General features: G+C 41.9%; 1 protein-coding gene across 5 annotated transcripts in view; it reads left to right on the top strand.

Annotated features, from left to right (window-relative positions):
• The window catches only part of LOC311258723 (BTB/POZ domain-containing protein KCTD1-like), a 39,175-nt gene that overhangs the window by 16,475 nt on the left and 4,543 nt on the right, over positions 1–18,157 (top strand). For 4 of the 5 annotated variants that reach the window (XM_084355269.1, XM_084355267.1, XM_084355270.1 and 1 more), the window contains 2 exons: positions 11,051–11,195; positions 16,841–17,146. In XM_084355269.1, coding sequence (XP_084211395.1) covers positions 11,051–11,195; positions 16,841–17,146 — 451 coding nt within the window. Of the gene's footprint in view, positions 1–11,050; positions 11,224–16,840; positions 17,147–18,157 lie in introns of those variants that run through there. The other variant, XM_084355268.1, reaches the window with a different exon arrangement.

Here is an 18,157-nt window from a genome sequence, read left to right as displayed (position 1 = left end):
AAATAATTTCGTCATCGTCGTCGTTGACGAAAACAACACTGGAGTCAAGCCAAGAGCGAGTTGCAGTAGTCCAGGTGGGAGATGACCAGCGCTTGGACCAGGAAATGCTTTGCGTCCTTTGTGAGGAAAGACCACATCCTGGGGATATTGTAGAGGGCAAATCTGCATTATTAAGCCACAGCAGTGATGTTGGGGGTGCAGGATAGTCTGTCGTCGAGGATTACCCCCAGGTTCCTTACAGTCGATGAAGGCGATACTGTGACGTCCTCAACAATGACTGACAGGTCCATGTGAGGGCAGTCTTTCCCCGGGATGAAGAGGAGTTTTATGCAGGTTGAGCTTGAGGTGGTGCGCAGTTGTCCAAGCGGAGATATCTGCCAGGAATTCTGAGATGCGCGTTGCAACGTGGGTGTCGGAGGATGGGGGAAAAGAGAGGAACAGTTGGATGTCGTCTGCATAACAGTGGTAAGAGAATCCATGTGATGTGATTGCAGAGCCTAGTGATCTAGTGTATAGTGAAAACAGAAGTGGTCCTAGTACTGAGCCTTGAGGGACACCAGTTTCCAGAAAGCAGGGTTTGGACAAGGAGCCATTCTATATGACCTGAGAGGTGCGATTTGTCAGGTATGATGTGAACCAGGTTAGAGCAGAGTCAGTGATGCCAAGTTCAGCCAGAGTGGAGAGGAGGATTTGGTGGTTGACTGTGTCAAACGCAGAAGATAGGTTGAGGAGAATGAGGACTGATGAGTGAGATGAGGCTCTGGCTGCACGGAGTGACTCAGTCACTGTGAGGAGGGCCGTCTCAGTGAAGTGAGCAGTCCTGAAGCCTGACTGATTGGGGTCAAGGAGGTAATTTTGTGAAAGATAGTGTTACGACCAGGGCCTAGGGGAAACCCTGGTGCAACAGGAAAATGAGACTCCCCTCTTCCCATCCCTCAAGCACCACCAGCAGCAAAGTATTATTAAAGGTTTTATTTAAAAACACATTTAGCACACAAACAGACATGCTGCTAGAGCCCAAAGGAACTAGGAAGAGCCGGACTTTAAACTCTTGGCTTCGAGGCAGGAACCAATCAGCTCCCTAGACAACCTACAATCACTCAAACACACCTACAACCAATCACACACACACACACACACACACACACACACACACACACACACACACATACACTCAGGTAACAGAGAGGGTTATTTAAGCAGAGAGACAATAGAAACATTTATATGACCTCTGGGGTCGTAACAGATAGGAGGACAGTTGGTTGTAGACGGCACGTTCCAGGGTTTTAGAGGAATGAAAGAAGAGATACAGGTCTGTAGTTTCGGATGTCTAGGGTGGGTTTCTTTAGGAGTGGCTTTACTGTAGCTGTCTTGAAAGGAGCTGGAATAAGGCCTGAAGTCAGGGAGGAGTTGATCAGGGTGGTGAGGAATGGCAAGATGTCGTGTGAGACGTCTTGGAGAAGGGAGGAGGGAATCAGGTCAAGTGTGTGAGCATCTTCAGAGGAGAGAGGGCTGAAGCAGGTAAGGCCATCAGAGGTGAGGGTTGGGGGAGGTGCCTTCTGGATGGGCATAGGAGTAAATGAGGAGCTGATGTCCTTTACTTTCTTGGTAAAGTAAGTTGCAAAGTCATCAGCAGTGAGGGAGGAAAGAGGGGGAGGGGGAGCAGGGGTGAGGAGGGAAGAGAACATGGAGAATAGTTTCCTGGGGTTGGAGGCAGAGGAGTTGATCTTTGACAGGTAGAGGTAGATTTGGCTGCTGAAACAGTTGATGTGAAGTCAGAGAGGAAGTGGTGGTAGTTAGCAAGGTCATCAGCATGACATGATTTTTTCCATTTTCTCTCTGCTGCTCGAGTGCAGCTTCTCTGGGTGGATGTTTAAGTCACCCAGGACAACAAGTGGTGTGCCATCGTCAGGGGAGCAGCTTAGGAGGGCGTCCATCTCATCAAAGAAGTCAGGGAGAGGACTGGGAGGGCGATATATCAACACAGTGTTGAGCATGAAAGGAAGGGTGACAGAGACAGCATGGAAATAAAGTGCAGATCTGGGTAGGTGGTCCAGGGGAAGGACCTGGTAGGACCACATGGGTGTGGTGAGGAGTCCAGTTCTTCCTCCGCGACCTGTTAGTCTTGGGGAGTGTGAGAATGAGTAGGCAGTTGAGAGGGCAGCTGGAGAGGCAGTGTTTTCTGTGGTGATCCAGGTCTCCGTAAGGGCCAGAAAGTGGATAGTCTACAGGGAGGCATAGGCTGAAATGGTGTCCGTCTTCTTGACTGCAGACTGGCAGTTCCATAGCCCCCCTAGTACTAGTACTAGTTCAGTACCGGTGGAGAATGTTGGGTAACAGAGATTGGCTGGGATACAGCCTTGAGCAATGGGTCTCCAGTGAAATCTTCTCCGGTTTGATGTCCTGACTGGGATTGGGTAGGACTCATGGCTGCGATGAGTGGTGGACAGTGAGTTACTTGGACTCCCTCAATGGACTCCCGCAGAGAGACTCCCAAAGTCTTTGTTCGACAGTCTTCATTTTGGCTGTCCTGGCGCTGTAGAGACTAGCCCATATGTGCTAGATTTACCTCATGCAGGGTTAGCTCCACCCTGCAATCAAGCCTATTTACCACAGCTGAGTTGGCTGAAATAACCACTCAGCATCAACAGTTCCACAAGAATTTACACAAAAGGTATCTAGATAAGATTAAATATTTCAAGTAAACCTCCTCACAGAACACTAGATCTACAATTACTTTCTGACTTAGCAGCAGCAGTTCCACAGCTTATTTCCCCTAGATAAAATGTAACTTATCAAGTTACATATCAGTTATTAATTGGAAGCTGCAGCGGATCGGACTGATTACATCACATTACAACATCACTGGAGTTTCATACAGGAACGAAGACATAACAGATTAAACTCAAGTGTGTCACCATCAAGTTTTATATTTTCTTTTCATCAAGTTAAAAAGTTGCAGCCTAATTGTAGGTGAACAAAAGGACCACAAACAACGTTATCATTTCTAAGAAACATTTTTCTTTTCTTCACCTGTTCTAAGCATGTGAGGCTGATTATTCCTGAGCGTCGGGTTTGATATGTTAAATCATTTCAATTTTACCAGAAACATTGAGCTTAATAGTTTCCAGTGTTCAAAATCAGAATCAGAAATACTTTATTATCCCTGAGGGGAAATTGTTTATAAAATAATAATAAAAGACACCATAATCACATTCTAAGTTATTAAATGATTATTTCACAATCAGAATATCAATGAATACGGAAGCAAATGATAAATAAATAATACAAAGGCATTCTGCAAGTACACAGTACACTGTATAAATACAGACTGTAGCTTGTTCTTCATGCACACCTGTTTGTTAAACATGTTACAGACAGAAAATCACAGGCACAGTTTAAACTTCAAGGTTGTGTGTTCACAAACAAAATCTAGAGGATGTTTAATGTGCATAACAGATGCTTTATTTGCATGAAAATTAATAATCAGGGTATCAGCAGGTGCATCACATCCAGACATGTCCAATGAGAGACAAAACTGCGAGAATGAGACGATCACAGAACGAGGCAGCAAAGCAGGTGCAGCTGTTAGTTTCTCCAGAGATCAGCCTTCGAAACAATAAAGTGTTAAAAGTTTGTTGTCTCCTTTAGAGATATTTAAACAGGTAAAAAGGACAGGATTGATTATAATGTAGGGCACAGGCAGCAGCTGAGATAATGCAGAGTACTAACTGCAAAAAAATAATATCTTTATTTTAAGCCATCCGTAAATACAAGTTAATCTGAAACTCAGTACAGACTTCGTTTTGAACGTTTTTTACCGTGAAGTCAAAAAATGGATCCTAAGAAATCAGTCATGTCAGCCTTAATCTTAGCCTAAATTATTTTTAACTTTGTCAAAGTATTATAATAACTGTATGTTTCTATTTCCTTCTGATATGAAATATGTTTTATACCGGAGTGTTTGTGATGTGTGAGTGGGTGTTTATACGCATATGTATATGGATGTTTGGTCTGTTATGTAAGTTGACAATTTTTATTCTTTTATTGTTCTTACTCACCTGACCAGGGACTACGGATGGAAAGTAGCTAGTTAGCTAAATCCGGTACAAAGCATCTTCTCTCATCTTGAGACTAATATTATTTTGTACATTGTCCCTGATACAAATAAACTTATTAAATAAATAAATGATAGTCTAATTTCCAAGTGTAGGCCTAAACTGCAGTATATTCCCTATAACTTTAATCACATAAATGTCTTTACTGATTACACTATAAACTACAAACAAAGACACATTTGCTTTTTGTCATAGTAGTAATGCGCAGATCAGTTATAGCCATCGACACTGGAAAATTGGTTGACTGGGTAGTCCAGGTCATAAGAATAAACATTCTGATTAATATCAGATGGGCTACTGGTGGGTGAAATAATACATCACATTAATGAACAAAAAAATACATTACCTGCCCCAAAAGAAACCATATAAGAGCGTCTCTCTGTTGATAGCTGTGTGCAAATACGCATGTGGCACATCAGTTTGTATTTATTGATTATTTAAATTTCTTGATAATTATTAGTTGTCTTATTATCAAAAAAATAAAAAATAAAAATACAGACAATGGCCTTTCTGATAAGGGGCTGTTTGCAGAAACAAATTAATTGCCTGCAGCCATCATCAGAATGGGACGTCGCTTCACGTGGCATTACAGAGGAAAGGATGTCTTATATCTCTTATGATATATTTCCTCATTTCCTCTCCCCTTGCCCCTCGCATGGTTTCCTCATAACTCTCCACGAATCCTTGGTGGGAGTGAGGGACTAATACGCAAGGAAAAGACACAAGTGAGGGAAACGTGGAAGCAATTAAGTTAAATGGGATGTATCCACAGACTACATACACTAGGAGAGGGAAGACAATGAGACACAGGCGCAACACATTAGGACAGGGCAGGCAATCACACAGGTGGGAAACTTGTTCTGGATCTGAAATGAGACAATAGGTAAGTGACCAAAGAACTTATTTGGCATGCTTCACATGGCTGACGTGGAATGTGGGGTGCACTTTCATGGACCTAGGCTATTTAACTTGACAGCCACAGGGTCAATGGCCTTGGTCACCGGGAATGGACCAATGAAGCGAGGAGCCAACTTACAGGATTCAACATGCAGGGGGAGGTCTTGGGTGGACAGCCACACCCTCTAGCCACTCTGGTAGCATGGGGCAGGAGTCTGGCTGCAATCCACAGCCTTCTTGTGGGTCTTAGAGCTTCTCATGAGGATTCGCCAGACAGGCCATCCCTAGGGAAACCATGGAGCCGAAAAACATGGTGCAAAGTTACCTCTGCAGTTTCTTTGGCAGAGGGGAGTTTAGGCAATGGAATGAGTGAGTTTGGTAGTGTTACCTTCAGAAGGGCCTAATCCAGTGATGAAGTAGAGGGAGATGTCTGACCAGGGGCGATATGGCAAGGCAGAGCCACAACAATAACTCATATGCTGTGTCAATGGGTTTAGGCAGGGGTAGAGAGGGCAGCTTTAATTCTTTAGCCAAATCATAATCCATGAATTTAGCATCAGCTGGGTGGCTAAGAGAGAGAGAAGACATGAGAGAGACTGTGGAAAGCAAACCAGAGGACTTATAGTTCAATGATGTTCTGCTGTTCTGACTCCCAGAAGCATCCCTGCTCTTCACTGGACAGCTGGAAAGGAAATGTTCTAGCTGAGCACAATAGACACAGCAGTGTCACATCCATGCGCCGCGGACAATCCTCAGGGGAAAGTGTTGTTCTCCCAATCTGCATGGGCACCTCAGAGGATATAGGGGGCTCGATGGGCTTGGGAGGAGGAGGACGCCACCAGGAGACTGGGGCGCTGCATGCGTGGAAATATAGGGCTCCTAGCTCGGGATTTAGCCTTTTCATGTTCAAACAGTCTTTTGTCAATCTTAAAAGCTTGTGCAATTAGGGCATCGAGTTCAGTATGAAGGTCCAGTCGGGAAAGGTGGTCCTTTAAAGTCTTGGATAATCCATTGAGGAAAGTGTCATATAGGGCAGACTGATTCCAGCCACTAACGGCTGGCAAGGTGCAAAAGTCTATGGCATACAGTAATCAGTAACACGCCCCTTACCCTGACGAAGAGTGATGAGGGAACTCTCGACTTGGTAGACAACAACAACTCAGCACAAGTTAGAGAAGGAAAGAACACAGAAGACAGTTTCATCCATTAGTTACATTCATAGACAGAGGAGTTTGTTATAGTTTTAAACTGACCCAGAGACACAAGTGTTTTAATCTCCCCCGGGATGAGCGAAAAGTTCTTCCGAAGGTGGGAGTTGAAGCTCTCCCCCGTGGGTAGTGCGTCCACAGGGGCGCGGCCCCACGTTGTTCCTTCAGGCTGAGCCCCCCGGGCCCCATGGGCCAGTTGGAGTTCCACCCCCAGGTCTGGCTCCAGGGTAGGGCCCCAGTGCCCCCATACCAGGCGAGGTACTCTTAGCCTGTAGCTGCCGATTCATAGGGTCATTTTGAACCACTCTTAGTCTGGTCCCTCCCCTGAGACCAATTTGCCTTGGGAGACCCTATCAGGAGCTACTGCCCCGGACAACATAGCTCCCAGGATCACAGGGACACACAAACCCCTCGACCACGGTAAGGTGGCGATTCTTCGGAGGAGACAGATGAGAAATAATGTAGGTAATCTTTGAATGATCAGTGCGGAATGAGGAAACTTGAAATTAAAAATGGAATTCACACTGCGTCAGGAATGCTCTGGTTTAGACAGATGAATGTGAGGTGTAGTGGAAAGAGCCACAGGGAAGATGGCTCAGGAGCAGCAGGTGTAGACGAGTCAGTGTTAGCGTCATTTGAAGCAAGTGTTTGAGGCTGTATTTGCTCCACCAAAAAGTTCACCTGTGAGCCAAAAGCAGACAAAAGGTTTCCCTGGCACTCAGCTATCTCTTTCATTTCATGTCTGAGAATGCTCCTGGTGATGTATTGTCTGTTTTTGGTCTTGGAGCATTGCAAACCGTTTCCGTATCTGCGGGATCCATAGTATGGCCAGATCATTTAATCATTGAATTTTTCCTTGCGTCGTTGTCCCTCCCACCGAGGATTCAGGGAGAGAAGCGGGGAAACCTCGGGAGGAGAGAGGAGACGAGGAAAAATGTTATAAGAGAAATAAGATACCCTTTCCTCTGCGACGTCACTTGCAGTGACATCCATTTCTTTAACAGCTGTAGAGACTTCAAATTAATTTGTCTGCACACAGCTCCTTTCATATTTATTCAAATTATAACACAGAACTTATAATCAATAATCTCATCTCTCATCTCATTTTCTTTCCGCTATTTCCCTATTGGGGTCGCGGGGTAGGAAGCGCTTTTATCCCCCCTTTCGGGGGGTTGCGGGGCTACTGGGGCCAAATCCAGCTCTCACAGGGCGAAGGCCAGGGTACACCCCTGGATGAGACGCCAGTTCATCCAGGGCCCTCTGATGGCAGAGGCTGCCTTGCAGCTTGCAAGGTGCCAACTGCACATCAGGAGCAGTGTAGGGGTTCAGCATCTTGCTCAAGGATGCTTCGGCATGTAGCTCAGTTCTCCCCCAGGGGAGCCGGGGTTCGAACCAGCAACCTTCTGGTGGCTGGTCACCTGCTCTACCCACTGAGCTACAGCCGCCTATAATCAATAATAATAAATAAAAGAGATTTAAATAACCAATAAAGTTAAACTGATGTGCCATGTGTGCATATTTGTGCACAGCTCTGTTAACAGAGAGATGCACAATTGTTTTTTTTATAGTGCAGGTAATGTAGTGTTTTCCTCTTTAATGAGATGTATTATTTCGTCAACCTGCGCATCACTACCGTGATAAAAGCAAATGTGTGTCTTTTTTTGTAGTTTATTGTGTAATCAGTAATCAGACATTTACATGATTAAAGTTATAGGGAATATAGTTTAGGCCTACACTTGGAAATTAGACTGTGATGAACTTGAACAATGGATGGGTTAAAATAAATAATATCCTGACAGCTGCTTGTGCCCTACGTTATAACCAATCCTGTCCTTTTCACCTGTTTCAATATCTTTAAAGCAGTTTTATCTCTCGTTGGACATGTTGGGATGTGATGCTCCTGCTGATATCCTGATTATTCATTTTCATGCAAACAAAGCTTCTCTTATACACATTAAACTTCTTCTGGATTTTGTTTGTGAACCAACAACCTTTTTTAAAGTTCAAAGTGTGCCAGTGATTTTCTGTCTGTTACCTGTTTAACAAACAGCTGTGCATGAACTGTGTACTCATACTGTGTACTGTGTATTCATACTGTGTCTGCTCAGAGGCACAGGAACCATTTCAACTCATAGAATACGTTTATATATTTATTCATTATTTGCCTCTGTATTCATTGATATTCTGAATGTGAAATGGCAAAATATTTCTGGGAAAACTGATGTAACATATCAAACCTGAGGCTCAGGAAGGATCAGCCTCAAGTATTTAAAACAGACCATCAAAAGTTTCTTATAAATGATAAAGTTGTTTTTGGTCATTTCCCAGTGAGCAAACGGTGGTCTAGATCACGTCTTTTAGACATCATTTACGGACATCCAAGACGTCTAAAAGACGTCCTCTGGGGAGCCAGAATGAAAGTTTTTTAAACGTCTTTTCTGGACGTTGTATAGACGTTTATATATTGTTTATAGATATAGGACGTCTTTTAGACGTCTTGGATGTCCGCAAATGATGTCTAAAAGACGTGATCTAGACCACCGTTTGCTCACTGGGTTTGTTCACCTCCAATCAGGTTCACACATTTTAACTCAGTGGTGAATCAGAAAACACACAAAATATAGCCTAAAACTTGATGGTGATACACTTGAGCTTAATCTGTTATCTGTCTTCATCCAGTAGGATACTCCAGTGACGTATCAGATAAGTCTGGTCCACTGCAGCGTCCAATTAATAACTAAGGGGCTGTGTCGGCTAGTAAAAAGACTTTCCATGAAGGCAGCGCTCGTGTGTCCTTGCTCATCGCTACTCAGAGATTGTTCCTCGCTCCTCAGAGCACAAATAAGAGCATTGGGAGGGCCTGCAAGATGGCAGACAGGAACAACTTTGGGTTGAAGCAAGGACTGAGGAAACGACAAATAAGAGAAATGAGACCCACCTACAGTCTAAACACAGTCGGAGAGGAGGACAATGGCTGTGTCCAAATTCAGGGGCTGCAGCCTACAGTGACCTAGCCTTTGCGGTCCACGAGGGCCGGGTCCTTCGGACAGGTCTTTGAAAGCCTCGTCCACCGTTTTTAAATGGAACGGTCTAGCCTTCGGAGTATTTCCTGGTTGCCTCACCAGATGTTCCCGCCCCTTACCCTTACGTCACGATTGTGAATGAAGAGATGGATTAATGTCTGTTTTGGTTCAAATCTATCAAACGTGTACATTTATTTGTGTGTGTACAAAAATTAACGACAAAATGTGTCAAATCTAAATTGAATTATCAACATTACAAAATAAACATTAACCCATTGGTGAATAACAACTATATTTACCATAGCATTACCAGCGTCACGTATTTTAACTGAAAGTTAACATCTGGAGGTTTTATAGTCCCTTGAAGTTTAACATATCTGGCATTGGATGTTCAAATGAGTAAAAACCGAGTATAAACCCATTACTTAAATTTGTCATGTCATGTCTGCGCCACTTGATGTCACCATTTTCTCTTGCTTCCTCTTCTGTTTCGGGACTTAGCAGCGGCGCGCAAAGGATCTTGGGATATAGCAGGCCGCGAAGGATAGTAGCGGTGCGTCCTCCTAAAAGAGGGAAGGCCAGGCTGCATTTGTGGGCTGCGTTTGGAGGAGCCTTTGAATTTGGACAGCCTTCGCGCAGCGTTGTGACGTAATTGGCCTTCAAATGCGCACTTCATGGGCTGCAGCCCCTGAATTTGGACACAGCCAATGAGACACAGGTGCAACACATCAGGGTGGGGCAGGCAATCACAAAGGTAGGAAACTTGACAGGAAGTGGATCTGAAAGAGGTAACACTGGAGAAATGTGGACAAAAACAGAGCACAACCTTGTGTGCAGAACAGGCTTCCACCAGTGTATTCAGACAGGACATTGTTTACTGAGGATGTCCCGTCTGTGCAATCACGTATCTGCACTCAGTCTAATAGTTTTGCTTGCAATGATAAATATTGGCGACTATTGGTTTTCCAACACACTATGAAGTGGTAATGTAGTATAGCACTGTAGCAGTATGCTACATCACAGCCAAGTGTGATCACAGAACAGCTGACCAACGTAAGCACAAAGACCATTTCAACACATAGCTCAGGGTATGTTTTTCTTCTTTCAAAAATTAGTTTGGATGTTCTCTTTAAAGCATAGGTATTGATGGAGTAATCTCTCCTCCTCTCCATACTGGAGGAGTAGCACCACCCTCCAAGCTCAGTGGTAGATGGGGGACTAAATTCCACATCCTCAGTCCACAGTTGAATGTAACAATGCAGTGTAAAGACCACCCGAAGCTAATATAAGGCATCAGCAACCATTCCAAAAAAGAAAACTTTTGTGTGAGAATACAGTAACCTGATTCTGGAGAACACTTCGAGTGTGGGAGGACTGATTACAGTGGCAAATTACTCAATGTACGTATGTATTAAGATAAAGACAACTGCAGATGTACTGTACAGTAAACTGGGATGCTGTTACTGTCAGCAGTTTCCACTTCTCATAGTAGACATGCTTTAGTGACCATCCCATAAAGAGAGAGGAAAAGTAGCCATACTTTCACCATCTACCACTGTCAGAACAGAGCAGTGGATGATAGGAAGTAAAGGCTACTGCAGTCTCTCTAATTATAAATTAGAGTTGGGCTTAGAGAAAAAGAGAGCAAGACCAATTCTAATGATTTGTAATTGTACTTTTTTTAATCTGTCAACAGGCTCTGAACATTCAGGTGCTGCAGTATTATTTAGAATATCTGTGGACCGCAGACATTTGGTAGCTATTTAATGAAGAGGACTCTATTTGTCTTTATTGTTTCTGGCAGGATCAGTCGTCTCTTTGATGGAACAGAGCCCATAGTGCTGGACAGCCTAAAGCAGCACTACTTCATTGATCGAGACGGCCCCATGTTCCGATACATACTTAACTTCCTACGAACCTCAAAACTCCTCATCCCTGATGACTTCAAAGTGAGTGTCTGTCTTGCGCTTTAATCAGGTACTACTAAAGTTTATCACTGCAGCGTGTCTGAACTGTCCCAAATCACAGGAAAACTATTAAACAAATTCAAGATTTTGATTGTTATCACAACCAGATACACTTGAGTTGAAAAACCACTTACAGAGAACAGCTTTGAAAGAGTATAGTGTCCCTATAAGCATTGAACCTTGCTAAAGGGCAGGAAACTTTAAACTGACCAACATGATTTTGTTACATTGCTATGGTTTCTTTACTGTGATAACTTTTCATCTCTCTCTTTCTCTCTCTCTCTCTCTCTCTCTCTATATATATATATATATATATATATATAGAGAGAGAGAGAAAGTTATCAAAGGTAAATACTGTGAGTGTTGACAAAAATTCAAAAAACGGTTCTAGTAACTACCACAATACAGTAAGAACCATATGACAGCGGGCAGTCAGGCTGCTGAATGCGGGATCATTTTCTGGGTTTGGTTAAGTTGATGCATGGCAATGTTATTCTATGTATAGTGCAATAAAATTGCTGCGTGCATTTAAAGTGTCAAATATAATGTAAAAAATTAGAATAAATAGAAATAATATTCAGTTTTGTAGTATATTGTAAATTCAGACTAAAACACTGCAGATTGAATTTTACTGTATAAGTAATTTCTTCAATCCAAAGTGTAGTTTATTAAAAAAGTTAATACATATAGAATGTATGGAACTATATATATATATGTATATATATATATATATATATATATATATATATATATATATATATATATATATATATATATATATATATATATGTATATACTGTGTATATATATATATATGGAATGCATATTTAACTGTACATACATATATATGTGTGTATATATACATAAACATATATATTGTGAACCGTTTTTTTACTTTTTGTCAACACACACATTATTTACAGTAATTGTAACTGAACATTTGCACCTAGATACTGTGTTACATACATACTGTGCCACTGACTGAGTGCTGACAGGCTGTTTTCTCTGGGCTGAATTAGCCACAGCTAAAGCAACAATATATAACCTTTTTTTACCTAAAAATACCAGCTTCAAACTTCAAACTTTGGTACGGTATCTTGTAATAGAGTGAATAGTGTCTCTGTCACAGCTACTCTGCCCCCCTATCACTTGGTCCTTTTTCAGCGTAACATACATGATAAATTGAAGATACAAGTTTTCAAGACATAACATTGTTATGATGCAATGAGTTTTGTTTGTAGTTAGCACCTACATTACATCTGCAAACAAACTGCTACAGACCTGGGATTTGTACAGTATTTACGACAGTGGTGTTGTACTGAGAAACTGTAGGGGGTGCCAAATTGTGCAAAATGCCAATTTCTACATAATGTTGCTTTAAAGAAAATTATATTCTCCAACTTTCTTATTCATTAATTCATTGTCATTATTTGACACTTGTGCAGTAAAACACCTTAAAGCATTAAGGATGTGTATATTTTTTGTGATTATGTCTTTCAAATAAATTTGATAGCCTGTTTTTGTTTGTGGAAAAATATGTGTGCAGTCTACTTGTCGTTCTTAGCCTTTTTACCTCCACTGAGTGACACCAAAGTTGACATTTTCAAACCACACCTAGTGGCTTAAAGTGTATATTTATTAAGCTAGCAGTAGCTGCTCCCCAAGGTTTTGGACCTCAGCTTCAGGAGCAGGTTATTTTCATGTGGAGGGCATGGGGGGGAATGGGGGGCCAACCAAAAGCCACGACCAAAATTAATTCTGCCACTGACTTCTCTCTTCATAATTTACTACGCAATGGAAACAATTACTTCTTAAAAATGTTATAGTTACATAGTGTATTTACAATATGTCTTCATTGTGTCCCTCACCCTGTAAGGAAGCATATGACCTCTTAAGTTTGCACTGTGTCTGTCAACATTAAAATTCTGATTGTCTGTGTTATTTATGATATTCTCATCAACATCTATAAGACAATCAGCAAAGATGTTTTAACATTCTCAGATCTTTTTAGCAAAAGAAAAAAAAGCTAGCCGAGTGCATGTAAGGCATTGTACAACAGGGTAGGGTACTGTTCACATTTGAACCGATACAGGTTGAACCAATAGCTGTTCCTGCTCATCAACCTAGAGCTATAAAAAATAAATACAATAGACAACATCAAGATATATATTGTATGTGCTGCCCTCTCCTGACCTCTCCACCAATGGCTATATTTTGTTGACTGTATAAGCACATTGGGAATTTTGAGTTTCAGTTTTGACTCATTGAGCATCCTGCAGTGGCTCAGTGTTGAAGATTGAGTTAATCACATGAAGTCAGCAGTTATAAGTTTGTTTACAGAGCATATTCAATACTGTTAATGCCTGTAAATATGTAAGTATGTGAATGAAAACATATTGTTTGTAAAACCTCCGTTAGCATGTTAATGGGAATTCCCATTATGTGATAGCATCAAGCATCTGAGTGCTTGTGATATAAAATCGATTTGGGAATCAAAGAAGCATGCTGTAATATTTCCTCGTAGACAGTTTGCACTTCACATTCTATTGGTTTCATACCAAGATTTTGGGCGTACTTTAAAACATACTATTTTAATAAACTTAGCAGCATTTTGATAAGGAATTCTGGACTCTGCCAGTGGCTACGTTCTGGGGAGACATTTCTGTCTTTCTCTCTATAACGTTACAGTAAAGATGCACTCTCAGCTACCGAAATTTGGCACCAATTGATTTAATGTAAACTGGAGCTGAGTAGTACCGACGTAAGTTGGTGCTGGCTGAGAGAGCTGCCCCGCCCCTTGCACAGCGCAAAGATGAGAGGCTCATGAGAAACAGAGATCTGTTTTCTGGATTGGGCATCACGAAAATGCAATAGCATCTTAATTTCTCAAATACCTACAGCAGCATCCTATGAAAATGTTTTTTTTAGAAATCTGAGGGGATGGCTGTTCCTTCTGGACTTTTGCCTTTTCCTGTATGCCTCCTCTTCCTCCTCATTTCCACTACGATTTATAAGCAGCACTCAATACATTCTGACAGTGAAATTGAGAACAATGATATTATATGTTCTTACTCTAGTGCTCAATTCTGTACAGTCGTCATCAATGACACCTGTCCAAAGCAGGCTTGCCTTTGTGTGGTCTGGCATTCAAAGAACACAATGATTAACATCCAAGGGTGTAGTGCTATTTGGTTAGGTACTAGAGCGCACCTAAAACAGCGCCCATGCACACAGTTACATTATTTTTAACAACAACATCGTGAACTTTTACCTTTTACGCAATTCCAAAAAATGATAGGATGTTGTGCTGCCATCATCCTTCTTAGTTAATGTTAGCGAGCTATAAACTGGGGGGAAATATTCATTCACAAAGATCTTATACATCTTTTAAAGTTCCCGTGTCCAGCTTGTTACATGTAACATAATGTAACAAGTTGTGCATGCAGAGCTGTGTCAGCTTTGCTGACGAAAAGATGCCAACCTTTGTTCAAAACATGTCATAAAACTAGGTACTTAGTAGCAATTCATCACTTTAATATTTTAACATTCAACTGGATTATACAAGGTGTATGACCTGAGCTGTGCTCTGGTGCGCTCCAGCAGCATTACACCTACATTACCATCCCTAAGAGCCAATTAAAATTGGGCTGCACACAGGGTAGATCTGCATCTGCTCAGCTGTATACATTTATAGGACTTGGTTTTGGGCCCAGTGTTGACCATAATATTTCCCTTCAACCATGTTTCAACCAAAAATATGTATGCCACCCTGTTACAAAACTGGGCTTCATGGAATAAATGTTTGAATGTTTGAAGCCTGTGGGGGAACAAAGGTAGGGCAGGTGTGGCTATTAGAAATAAATAATTACCAATAGTAATTATTAAAATTAATAATCAAAATTGATAATCAAATCAATAAAATGGGGCACCACTCTGGAATCAGGGACAACATAACCAGAATGAAAACAGTCTCAAAAGAAGTGGTAACTATTTGTAAGACATTTAATATTAAAGGAAAAGTGAGGGAAATGAATCCGAGCACTGACCATAACAAATCATATGCACAAAATAATCACAGAAAACAATATAATAGAATTTATTAATGTGAGCAAATTGATCAATAATCAATAATACTTCAATCAACAAACATCTATCATACATAGCAGCAGCTAAACTATTAAACTAAAACGCTAAGACAAACTCAAGCAAAAAACAATAAACAAGCATGCGGTGTAATCACCTTGGCCTGATCCTTGATAGGAACATGGCTTATTGTACGCTCACATGGTGGCAAAGCTAACACTTTAGTTCCACAGAGTGGAGAGGCTCATGATGAACACAAAGAAAAGCAAGACCCAAGCACAGTGTTTTACAATGTGAAACTAGCAGCAAATAGAACTCGGTGGTCCACAAACTCATAAAACAAATGTAGCTTATAAGCATGCAATACATACTAATTTCTAGTATCTGCCCAGACACTAAATGAGCCTCTCTTGTGCTAGCGTGTGTCTGTCCCCTTTATCCAGCTTGCTTCCTTGGTGTGGATTAAAGGTGTTGAACGGCTCAGCATCCCAAGTGGGCTGAGCCGATGTGGGGGAAGAGAAGGGGTCAAAGCGGATTGCTTTGAGGGGACGTCCTCCTTCTGTGGGGATGAGAGAGGGTGGGGTTGCGCAGCTCTCCTCTGGATCCGGAACGCGTTTGGTCAACACAGGGCAGTTTTGGCTCGTCCAGTGAGGTTAAAGACTGTGGCTTAGGTGGGTAAACTCCAAACTTTTGGGTACTCCCTTTGAGCAACAGCTGCGCAGCCAAAAGCTGATGATTTGAGCAACACATTACAATGGGACTGCGATGAGTTGGGGCGTGCAGCTTTTGCAGCTCTGTGCATCCAACGCCAGATGTTCAGGTACCCTCTCAGACAATGGGAGAAGGGCGTTTTCAAACCTGGGGGTACTGTGGCAACAAGGTGCCACCTCCTGGATAGGGTTGGTGCACTTTTCTTTGTTTACTAGGCTTTGTTATTGTTAGAACCATGTGGTGAGGGTTCCAACAAGCCGATGTTGTCTGCAAACTTTAGGAGTTTTGGATGGGTCTTTTGGGTGCAGTTGTTGGTGTAAAGAGAAGTGGGAAGAGCACACATCCTTGACTGTCCAGGTGCTGGATAGCACAGTAGACACACAGTAGGCACTACTGTCTGTCCACTGTCTGTCTGTATGTTATCCACAGACAGGTGGAGGCTGGTACAGAGCTGGAAGTGGAGGACTTCTGGGATTGTGTTGAGCACTGAGCTGAAGTTCATAAACAGGATCCTTGCGTATCACCCCCGGAGTCGAGGTGTTGCAGGATTTTAGTATGGTCCTTGGCCAGTTGATGGGGACATCCTGCAGCCCTCTCCACACTGACACAGGGTCATCAGTTCTAAATTGTTTTTCTACATGTATATTGATCAATGCTTTGTTTATAGTTGGGGGTTTGTGCTTGCATGCCTGTATTTTGTGTGTTCATGTGTGGAATTTAACTTGTGTGTACTTTTATGAGCCATTCTTTTTTGTCCTTTTTTCTTCTGTCCATGTGTATGTGTCTCAGACCTTGTTTTCATATATATGGTATGCGTTTTTGTGTGTTTGTAGGAATATTCCCTGCTGTATGAAGAGGCCAGTTTCTTCAAGCTGGCTCCACTACAGGCAGAGCTGGAGCACTGGAGGACTAAGCGAGAATGCGGGAGGGTGTGTCTGGAGTGTGAGTGTGTTGTGATTCATGTGGCTCCGGAGTTTGGTGAGAGGATCAGCGTGAGCGCCCACCGGGATGTGATCGAGGAGGTTTTTCCTGAGGTCAAAGATATCATGTCCAATTCCCTGACCACCAGCTGGAACCAGGACTCAAAGCAAATCATTCGCTTTCCACTCAATGGCTACTGCCACCTCAACTCTGTCCAGGTACAAGACACACTCTGGGTTAAAATCTTAAACCTTTCAACACCATTGTTTTTAAGGAATCAGACAGTAGTGGCTGATCTTTTTTTTTCTTTCTCTCAGGATAAATTTTTTTGTCAGCATGTGTTAGCACCACTGTTGGATTGTCCCTATCTTTGGCGCACCCTGAGCTGCAACAGCCTAGCAGTTAGCAGAAATGTGTGTTATATCATCGAAGAGGCACTGAGAACATAGCAACTCCTCACATATGTGTCCACCATTCTTAAACTCTTATGGTCTTATGTTAAAGTGGCAATCAATTAAATGTGACTTCAGTTAGTTATCAGTTGGCAGCTTTGCCACGCTTCCATAACATTTAATGTCCGCTGTTATCTGTCTTTTCTTTGTTTGTTTGGCCATGACCGTTAACAGTACCACCTACTCTCTCTGGCCAAGCATCGCGCCACTAACTGCATCACTAACTCTTGTGATATTTTCCGAGAAAGTCGTCACTGACACCCAGTGTACATCTTTGGTACTACAGCACATGCATGGGCTTTCATCAGTGAGCCACAGGCTCAATCATCATTGTGGTACCTTAATCAGCGATAGATTGTGAATTAACAGATATTTATTTACATAAAATCTTCAAGATTATTACTTTAAATACATAAATCAAATGTATTAATTGGGATACTGAATAATCATCTAGGGGGCAGTGGTGTACAATAAACAGCATAATTTTCATGGTTCAAAAAAAAAACCTGATGCTTTGGAAAATTGTTCAGTTTGTTGAACTGCAGCTGGGATTTGGTATCTATCCAATAAAACAGTAAAATACAGTATATCATGTCAGTCTTCAGTTCCAATGATTTCTACAACTCTCATTTTTCTGTGATGGAATGAGTGGAACACAAACTACTGTGTCACAAAAGCATTCATGAAGTTTGGTTCAATAATTAATTTATTATAGGTCTGTACCAAATCTGCTGGCTCAAAAATATACATACTGTAACTTGAACAATCAATTTAGGT

Source organism: Pagrus pagrus (genome assembly GCF_965226575.1).
Source record: "Pagrus pagrus genome assembly, chromosome: 6".
NCBI classification, from domain to species: Eukaryota; Metazoa; Chordata; class Actinopteri; order Spariformes; family Sparidae; genus Pagrus; species Pagrus pagrus.
The sequence above is the reverse complement of the archived record's forward strand: the minus strand, read 5'-3'. Positions and strand labels throughout refer to the sequence as shown.